The sequence below is a fragment of the Zootoca vivipara genome, chromosome 7 (assembly GCF_965207765.1).
Source record: "Zootoca vivipara chromosome 7, rZooViv2.hap1.1, whole genome shotgun sequence".
Classification (NCBI taxonomy): domain Eukaryota; kingdom Metazoa; phylum Chordata; class Lepidosauria; order Squamata; family Lacertidae; genus Zootoca; species Zootoca vivipara.
This window is the reverse complement of record NC_142590.1, coordinates 5,113,072-5,123,507: the sequence shown is the minus strand read 5'-3', so window position 1 is coordinate 5,123,507 and position 10,436 is coordinate 5,113,072. Positions and strand designations below refer to the sequence as shown.

At 43.2% G+C, this 10,436-nt stretch overlaps 1 protein-coding gene across 1 annotated transcript in view; it reads left to right on the top strand.

Annotated features, from left to right (window-relative positions):
• The first annotated feature begins 2,108 nt into the window (after positions 1-2,108).
• TNN (tenascin N) overlaps positions 2,109-10,436 on the top strand; it is a 32,872-nt gene continuing 24,544 nt past the window's right edge. The window contains exons 1-5 of the mRNA XM_060276593.2: positions 2,109-2,540; positions 3,245-3,616; positions 7,642-7,905; positions 9,207-9,395; positions 10,067-10,156. Of these exons, the coding sequence (XP_060132576.2) occupies positions 2,138-2,540; positions 3,245-3,616; positions 7,642-7,905; positions 9,207-9,395; positions 10,067-10,156 (1,318 nt within the window). The 5' untranslated portion in view covers positions 2,109-2,137. The remainder of the gene's footprint in view (positions 2,541-3,244; positions 3,617-7,641; positions 7,906-9,206; positions 9,396-10,066; positions 10,157-10,436) is intronic.

Sequence of the window (10,436 nt, the reverse complement as noted above, 5' to 3'; positions counted from 1 at the left end):
TGGACATCACTTCCCCCTCTACTGGGCTTTGATACTAACAGTTGCCTGGTGGGGAGAAGGATCTGTGCACCCAGGATACTCTTAAATGTGGATCCCCTAATCTGGATTTTATATGTGATTGGGAAGACTTGCATGGTAGGTCTAGTGTTAATAGAATCATAGAACTGTAGAGTTGGAAGGGGCCCTGAAGATCATCTAGCCCAACCCCCTGAAATGCAGGAACATGCAACCTTCCCATGTGGGGGTCGAAGCTGCAGCCTTGGCACCATGTCCTAACCAACTGATCTGTCCAGGTCATTGTCCTGTCTTGATCAGCTCTCATTGGTAGGCCCCATAAAACTACCTGAGACCTTGGAGGGCCACTGTAGTGCGTGAATGACAACCCTCTCAGAGGTAAAACACACCTAATGCATAAACTGACTTTTCATTTGGTACCTGTCTGCTCAAATGTCTGATTGCATCTCTTTTATTTAGCCACAGTTCGCTTCTGTGTCTCAGTAACGTTTAATTTCAGACCATGGAAGAGTAAAGCATGTAACAAAATTTAATTAGTAATTAAAATAATTAGCTAATTTAAAGCCTGTCACACATTTTAAATAACAATTAAATTAAATGAATTAGTTAATTTAACTAAATGTAAAAGGTGCCCGGTTGAAGGATGTGCTTGATCACATCCAAATGAAGATGGCTTTTTAGGATAAAGATGCAGGTCACATACCAAAACTGTGCTAGAATTCTTGCAATATTGTATATAGAATTCGAATGGCCTGCAATTTTACACAAAGCACACATTTAAAGCACATCCCTGTCCCAAGAACCCTGGGAACTGTAGTTTGCCTCTCACACAGCTACAGTTGCCAGCACCCTTAAAAACTACAGTTCTCATTCTTCTTTTTGGGGTGGTTGTTTTAAAGTTATGGTGTGTACACAAATAAAAGATAATGTCTGGTTTGAATGATTTTGATAAGAGGTAGAACCAATATTGTCACACAGGTTTTGTTCGTTTCTACCAGAGTTTACTTGCAAATTTTATTCCACCTTCCTCAGCTCACACAATACATTACTTGTGTTTGTGTTTTAAATTGTTTTATTCATATTTTATAGGGAATAAAATAACACTCAACATAATTGCAAAAGGACAAAATAAAAGTTTAAATACATTTCAGACAACATTGAGACCACCATTTCAGAAGTGAATTAGGACAGATATCAGGATAAGTTTATGAAAATGTCACACAATTTAACTGGGGTTTGACAAGGTTCAGTAGACGAACACAATACGTGACCTTGAGTAATGTGCTCAAGAAATGTATTTTTTGCTAGTCAGTAATCTAAACAATAAAATGGCATTTTAAGCAGTCTGACGTGTAAATAATTTTTTCTGAAGCCAAGATTTGGCAGAATTAACCAACCTAAAAGTAGCTCACATCTTATGTTTTTGCTTAAGATTACATTCTGGGTGTGTTTCGTGATCCAAAGGAGGCAAATTCAGACTAGTGTAATTCTTAACATAGGCATTAGGAAATAAAGAGTTCACAGGAGTGCGCTATAAGACACCCAATACACTGGTCAGCCTCTTTGGTTGGGAGGTACTTTTGGGCTCCTGAGAACCTTCGATTTTTAAATTAATTAATTCCTTGTAGCTCTCTGGTTAACTAGAAATAAGTTCAAAAGCCTTTACTAGCATAAGACTATAGCGGAATCAAATTATGGATAGCTGTGCAAAGCTCTAAATTTGAAGGTAGCATTTAATCGCCACTTGGTAACTGGCCCACAATGTCCTTCTGGAACTTTGTTCATTTGAAACAGCTGAATGCATCTCATCAGATGGTAATCAGGAAACTCTAATCCGAAAATTGCTCCACACATGTACTAATCTAGTTTGTCAAAGGAAGGGTTTTAGGATAGCCTTCAACCTGATGTACCAATGAGAGTTCAACTGTCTGGAGGGCTACACTGTCCAGGAAAAGCTACGTTGCATGATTTTACTCCATGTGTAGATCAGCTGTCAGACTGTGAATTCCCAGAAAAGGGCTGTCTGGATGATACCTTTCCTGGAGTACTTGCTTTCATAATAACACTACTTTTGCTGTTTCCAAATTAGCCTCACTCATTTCGTAGTAATAGCAGAAACAAGATGATATTTTGGAATTTCCTTCTTGGCGTTCTGCTGCACTGCTCTCTCCAGGGAGCTCTGGCACAGCTTCCGACTCAACCGGGAAACTGCTCTGGCAAAAGTCAGATCTCCTTCAGTCACTCATACAAGATTGACGTGCCCAAGTCCACTCAGATCAAAGTGGATCCAGACCCACGTCCCCTCCAAGATGACAGTCACACGCTGCTGTCGACTGGTGAAATGCATGAGGGCGAGGAGCAAAATATTATTTTCAGGCACAACATTCGGCTGCAGGCTCCCAAAGGTGACTGCGAACTCCTAGGCCAGCTCAAGGCTTTGTTGGAAAGGCTGGAAAAGATAGAATTGGAAGTGCGACATCTGAGGGGGATCTGTGGTCCTCAGAGGTGCTGTGGCAGAGCCCAAGGTAAGAACCATGTGTGATGACCACAGCTTGTGCCTTGCTAAGTCAAATGCAGCCCAATAGCTATGTTTTGTGGCCTTTTGGGTGGTTGACAATCTCCCCCCACTCCATGTTTTTGCAGCCTCAGGTAAGCAGTAAAGTCAGAAGACTTATTGAACTCTGTCTGGGTGGCCTCTCATATGTGTGTCGGAAGGATTCAGCTTACTGGGTCACAGTTTTTGTACTGGAACAGTGGGCTTTAATTGTATGGCGTCTGCCATGCACTTCTAACTTCCCTCAAAGTGTACAAAATATGCAGGATTTCTCTTTCAGGGTACTATACCCAATATAGGCCTTGATATAAAGGGGGAAATCCTCACAAGTACTGTACAGTGGTACCTCTACTTACGAATAACTCTACTTACGAATGTTTCTACTTGCGAACGGAGCTCCGTCCACCATCTTGGATGCGGTTTAGATAGGATTTTTTCTACTTCCGAATTTTTAGATAGGGTTGTTTCGACTTACGAATTTTTTCTCCCAATGCATTCCTATGGGATTCGACTCACAATTTTTTTCTACTTACAAATGTGCGTTCGGAATGTATAGCAATTGGTAACTCCATGGTTGCGCTCTTGCTAGGATGCTTTTCATGTTCATTGTCTTTCTAGTTTTGGCTCTTTGTCTCCCTTATTGCTTCTTGTGGTTCTCTCTCTCATGTTGGGCAGAAGTTTCATCCTGCAGCGGCCACGGAGTTTTCATCCAAGAGATTTGTGCCTGCAACTGTGACGAAGGTTGGGAAGGCCAGGACTGCTCCCGCCCTACCTGCCCAGGAAACTGCAATGGTAACGGACGCTGCGTTGGCGGCCGATGCATTTGCAATGCACGTTATGCTGGCGAGGATTGCAGCCGGCTCCTGTGTCCTGAGAATTGCAGTGGAAATGGGGTCTGTGTGAATGGCGTATGTCACTGCTACAAGGAGTTCATTGGTGATGACTGCAGTGAGAAGAGGTGCCCCAACGACTGCAGCGGGAATGGATATTGTGACACTGGCGAGTGTTACTGTGAGGACGGCTTCATTGAGCTTGACTGCTCTAAAGGTAAAACACACGTGCTTTTTTGGATGGGTGCACATAAGAAGGGAGTGGTAGCAGATCACATTTTATCATATAATTTAGTGGGAGCCTTTAAGAATTGAGACACCCCATATCTGCAAAGCCCCATTGTGCTGTGAGGATTGGAAGCGCATCAATCCATTAGGAACAGTGGGAACCTGAAAGTTTGACGAAATAGATAAAACATTACCCATAGCTGCCAAGTTATCCCTTTTTTAAAGGGATTTTCCCTTATGCTGAATAGGCTTCCTCGTGAGAAAAGGGAAAACTTGGCAGCTATGACATTACCCCCCGCAAACACCTCCCCAGGTAAGGTGAACCCCTCTCCCCAAACCAGGCATATGATTGGGCATGTTCAGTGGGTATGGGATGCTGGTTTTTGGCGTGGGTCCCACTCACCACTCCTTACAAAATGATGCAAAATCCAGATTTGGCAATTCAGGATAAGCTATGGAAAATGTTCACAGCATACACTGTGCACATTCATATGAAAAATTCATTTTGTGCACAGTGTGGAATTGGGTTTTGGTGCTGGATTAATTTGTTTTATGTTAATAAAAATTAACTTTAATGTACATATTATGAACAGCCTTGGTTAGGCACAACACTTTGTAGAGATCCTATTATGTTCTAGGCTGACTGCTTACCACTTATGCATTTTACTGTTCATTAATTCCATATTAATATGAGGAATATTTGTTGTAAGATTGGTGTGTGTGGAATAAAGAGAGAGATAAACCAGAAACACAGAAATCAAGATCCCTCATTAAGAGCAGTAAATTAATAAAGCAACAAGGATCTATTTTCCTTAGCAATATTTGGGGCAGGCTGAGTAATGCAGAGAACTAGCCAGAGAACAGGAGATTGACAGAAATGCCTCCAGGAGCCCCTCTAAATTCAAATGGAAGTACAGTGGTACCTCGGTTTAAGTACACAATTGGTTCCAGAAGTCTGTACTTAACCTGAAGCGTACTTAACCTGAAGCAAACTTTCCTATTGAAAGTAATGGAAAGTGGATTAATCCGTTCCAGACGGGTCTGCAGAGTACTTAAACTGAAAGTACTCAAACCGAAGCGTACTTAAACTGAGGTATGACTGCATCGTATAAAATGTATGAGGGCAGGAAAGAGTGTGTAGCTTTGAGAATTGGGGATATATATATATATATATATATATATATATATATATATATATGCTTGCTATTCTTTTTGACACATCTGTGCCCCTATTGCTCTAGCGCAAGAACCTCCACTGGTCTTAGAGACAGCCAGGAACCAAGGCTCTTGTTAATGTGGGGTCTGAGAGATGAGTTGTTTGTTTCCAACCATTAGACATGGGTATGTCAGAGGACATAGGCACATAACTGAAGTAGCTCCTTGGTGTTCTGAGAAGTAGGTGGAGACCAAATAATTGGAATTATGACTTGGATCATTTCTGGTTTAATCATAATGGACACAGCTTAGAGCCCATTGGATGGTCTGCTATATTTGTTATGTTGGAAGAAGACAAATGATTGGAAGTTTATTTCTTTATTGGCAAAGCACTCAATTATAATCAGCTCCCAAGGTGCAAGAATCACATGCACTGCTCCTGCTAAAATAACTAGCTGAGCACCTCCTTCTTCAGACCTGTGCTCTGGTCCCAGCAGTTGGATAAACTGTGCGCCATGCCTCCTCCAGCCCATGTAACCCCCCACTTCTGACATGGTGCACTCAAGCAACCGGGGACTTCTCCTGCACGGCATCTTCAGCTGCTCCTGTTGCTTTAAGTCCCTCCTAGTCCTAGGAGACAGTGGGTGAGGGGACAGAGGAGATTCTCTGGGGAAACTGAACTGACACTCGGCAGGAGCGGCGCACGCGCCCTCGCTCACTCAGCGTGCTCGTTGGGAGTTCCCCGGACTCTCACCTGGCCCCCTCCAGAACTTGGCACCCTGGCGCCCCACACCATTAGCCTCTATGGGTAAGATGGGCCTGCATGGGACTCAATTGCAGAGGAAGGTGATTAAAAGTGCTGCATGGCTGGGCAGCAGCAGGGGGATGGAGGAGTTGAACTCATGTGTTTTCATTTCAAACTGTTTTTGGTTATTTTTCACTCAGATGTAGCTCCTATCTGTTTCAGAGTGGCTATAATAAGCAGTTTTGGGGCAGGAGCAGTGTAGTTCAGCTACCCTGCCCTGGCTGCCTTTTAAATCCTCCTCACCACCATTTTAAAAGGATTCGGTGACGCAAATCCAACGCTGTTATGCAGCAAGTTTGGCCCCAAATTATTTTTTCTTCTTTCTTCCTCCATCCTGTTCATCTATGAAAACAACTCTCTCTGCATTGCCTCCACTTCTTGCTCCACTACATTCAAAGCTTCTGCACGTTCCTTTAAAGGATGGGAACGATGCCTTGTCCAAACCTGTAAAACCTACCTGTAACATGAACTGAGGAATGGGCAGAGTCTCCTCTTTGCATGAACATTATAACTGCAAACAGCAACTGAGGGATTTGTATGTTTAGGCAATGCTAACATTTAACTGGCAGTAATGAAAAGGGGAAATAAGAAACTCAATTTGTTTCAAGGGAAAATCCCACCCATAAATGCAAATTAAAATTATTTATCATTCTACCTGATGTCATGATCATTACCAAAGCAATTGTTTTTTTTTGTGCCAAATGTGTTAAATTATAGCCAATTTAGATAACATTTGAAATTCCCCATACTACAGTTTAACCATTAATTTATCACCAGGAATAAGGAAAATATATTACATTTTAGGCACTATTTTGTGTGTGCAAACTAGGAGCTGTAGCCAGACTGCAAAACTGTTAAAAGTCTTCTTCTTCTTCTTCTTCTTCTTCTTCTTCTTCTTCTTCTTCTTCTTCTTCTTCTTCTTCTTCTTCTTCCACTCGTAGCCGAGTAAGATTGTCTTCCATAAACACGATTTTAACAATGGGTCCATGACTGTGGAGGCCAATTCTGGATCCACACGTCTTTCCACAGTGGGGACATTGGCTTCCAGGCAGGAGTTGATCACGGTGTGGATTTGCCAAGCGTGTCTTCCTCTTAGCACGTTTCTCCCTTGCGTCCTGATTGTATGTGTGATTTGTTGGTAATTGCTTTAGTATCAACCACCAAGAAATGTTTTGAGACTGATTTTTTTTGCTGTTAGCTCAGATTTCAAATACTGGCATTATCTTCAGCTGTAGTCATAACAGCAGAACTTAAGTTGTGGTCACAGCTCTGCATTCATACTGCAAAAGCTTCAAAGTAATGACGTTGACTACTGCTTTATTGTGACTTTAAATTACAGTGCCATTTACAAAATTATGCAGTTGGTGGCCAAGACATTTAACCAAATGGGCTGGAAATACAGAAGCATGTAAAGTTAAGGTTGTGTTGTCAACGCTCCAGCCTATAGCATCATGAACTAAACCACAGGGATGTAGTAATGCACACTGATGATCACACACACACACACACACACACACACACACACACACACACACACACACACAGATTACTGGCTGCTGGCATAGCTTGCACTTTCTTCTTTTTGTGTGTGTGCGCTTTTTGAAAAATCTATATAACCTCCTTAATTTGCTAACAGAAAATGAAAACACTGGGAGAGCCAATTATTGATCTCCCACATTTTATCTATTTTTGCATGAGGGTGTTGAAAAACTGATAGTTCAGCTTAAGAGTTGCTAGAATTTACTAGACTGCAAACCCTCATTTCACCTTCTGACTCACAAAGCTAACTTGGTGCACTGTTCCTATTAATGAATGTAATACAGTGACAGTCTACAGCAGGCATCCCCAAACTTCGGCCCTCCAGATGTTTTGGACTACAATTCCCATCTCTCCCGACCACTGGTCCTTTTAGCTAGGGATCATGGGAGTTGTAGGCCAAAACATCTGGAGGGCCGCAGTTTGGGGGTGCCTGGTCTACAGCATTGGGGAATATACTCTTATTCAACACACTATTTCATCCCTTTGAATGATGATGCCCTCTTCTCCCCCTCCAGTGCTTGCCCCCCAGAATGCACGAGTCCTCAAGACCACAGAAGATTCCCTGGCCATTGGCTGGGATAAGGTGACGGATGTGGACAGTTATCTCATTAGCTACTTTCCTGTTGGGTATGAAGCCTCTGTGAAGCAAGTGCGAGTGCACAAAGATCAAATCACCTATGAGATTCTGGGTCTTCTACCTGGTACAAAGTATATTATCACTCTCCGCAATGTAAAGAAGGGGGTTGCCAGTGACCCAGAACTCCTGCAAGCCAGCACAGGTAAGAACACTAAAACCAGCCCTAAATTATGTGGTGCTTGGTTCACACCAGCAGATTGCAAAGGGAAAACTTTGAAAAAGCGATTCAGTTCAGGCATGACTCCAACTTTGCTTAAAGATTGCTATGATTTTGATGTGGTGTTGAAATTTACACACTATGATTGGCAGTTAGCTGACAAACTGCAGCTGAAAACTATGGTTTGAAGTCAGTTTACCAACCATGATTTGTGCTCATTACTATTTGGTAAAGGTAAAGGTAAAGGGACCCCTGACCATTAGGTACAGTCGTGACCACCTCTGGGGTTGCGCGCTCATCTCGCATTATTGGCCGAGGGAGCCGGCATGCAGCTTCCAGGTCATGTGGCCAGCATGACAAAGCCACTTCTGGCGAAGCAGAGCAGCACACAGAAACGCCGTTTACCTTCCCGCTTGGAGCAGTACCTATTTATCTACTTGCACTTTGATGTGCTTTCGAACTGCTAGGTTGAAAGGAGCTGGGACCGAGCAACGGGAGTTCACCCCGTCGCAGGGATTCGAACCGCCGACCTTCTGATCGGCAAGCCCTAGGCTCTGTGGTTTAACCCACAGTGCCACCTGCGTCCCTATTTGGTACGATGTCTAAATTGGCAAACCATTGCACCTAGAGTGCCACTCCCAACAAAAACTTAAAGCAGACCATAGTAACAAACTATGGCTTGCTTGTTATGCATGTTTAAACTCAAACCATAGTTCTGGTATAATGTCTGACCTGATACTATGATAGAAGTGTATAAAAGCATGCACAACATGGTGAAAGTTGATAGTGAGAAGTTTTTCTTCCTCTTTCATAATACAAGAACCCAGGAGCATCCAATGTAGATGAATGTTGGAAGATTCACGACAATCCAAAGAAAGTGCATTCCCACAGTGCATAATGGTTAAATTATGGAATCTGCTTCCGCAAGACATAGCAGCGAATACCACAGATGGCTTTAAATAGAGTTTAGGGAAATTCATGGTGGATAAAGGTAGCAGACAGTGGCCACAGTTTCACCTCTCTGAATGCCAGTTGTGGGGAAGCCCAAGTGTGGAAGAGTTCTTGCAGACTTCCAAGAGGCATCCAGCTGGCTCCAGCAGAGCTCTTGTGTTCTTAGGAGTTAATGGGGAAACTGTTGGCCCAAATTCCTCCCTTTCCCTATCTGCCTTTCATCTAAGCAAGCGCATTACGCCCAAAGTTCTGTTATAATTATTCCTTAGAAAGCAAGGGGATTGATTGTAATAATGTGCTTTCAGCTTTGCTTTCGATTATTCTCTCTTTTCTAGAGGTCTCTGCCATTGGTGCTATATGGGTGACAGAAGAGACAGATAATTCCCTGGAAGTGGAGTGGGAGAATCCTTCAACAGAGGTGGATTATTACAAGCTGAGGATCAGCTCTTTGCTCCGGCCAGGGGAGGAGAAGGAGGTGCTGGTCCCTAGAAGCAGTGATGCCAAGAGCAGATATGTCATCACAGGTAAGTGGTAATGTGGTAAGTTTCTTACGATCAGGAATGAGGCCAATGGAGAAGATCTGTTGATTTTTCTCACTGTTAACTGGAAAGAGAACTGACATTTGGTTGTTTATTTTGGCCCCATCTGCACTATACTTTGAAGGCACTATTAGCCATCATAAGAGTAGACCCACTGAAATAAATGGGCATGGCTTATTTAGGTCCACTGATTTCAATGGATCTGTCTGAATATTAAGTACGTAGATGGATAAAACCAACTGAAAACAGGACAACACAGAGCCAACAAGCTAAATATGGTAAATGCCTTTTGAGACAAATGCGTTCCCCCACCCCCGCCAGCTAGTGACACAAGTGTTGCAAAGAACAACCATTAGGGAATTTCAGAGGGGAAGCCCTCAGCCCTATGTGGGAAGATCTTAGGGCTGATCTTCCCACATTGAAAGAGGGGATGGAGACCCAAGGCCTCCTTCCTCTGGGATGGGTTTCACTGTTTTGCTTAGAACTGTGAACAGGAGAGATGCAATTCTACCCTTCCCCTCAGATCAGGCTAGAGAAATCCTACATGCAACAAAGGAAGGGCTTTGAAACACATCTAGTACGGAATACAGAAAGAAATCAAAGATGCAGCTGTGTCTCAGAAGAATTTAAGTCTTTCTCTCTTGTTCTCTTTATAGGCCTGAAGCCAGGAACCCAGTATGTGATCACCGTCATATCTATGAAGGATGAGATGGAAGGGAAGCCGTCCTCTGTGAACGGCTGGACAGGTATAAATCTAGGGCTTTGGCGACATCATTCCACAGGCACAGCTGCTACTGGTTGTCCCAGTTGTCGTAGCAATCGCTCATACAGTGTGATGCTTTGAGCCTTCCCAAGTGTCCCAGTTACTGTCTCCAGATGTCTCTCTTCACAGTTAACTAAAATCTGCGTGCAATCAGGACATGAATGGGCAGGGAGAGTGGGATCTCACCCCCTGGCACCGCTTCAAGCCCCTCCATCTTGTTTGGCTATTCTGCCCAAAGCTTCTGTGCATAGTTTCTTCCATTG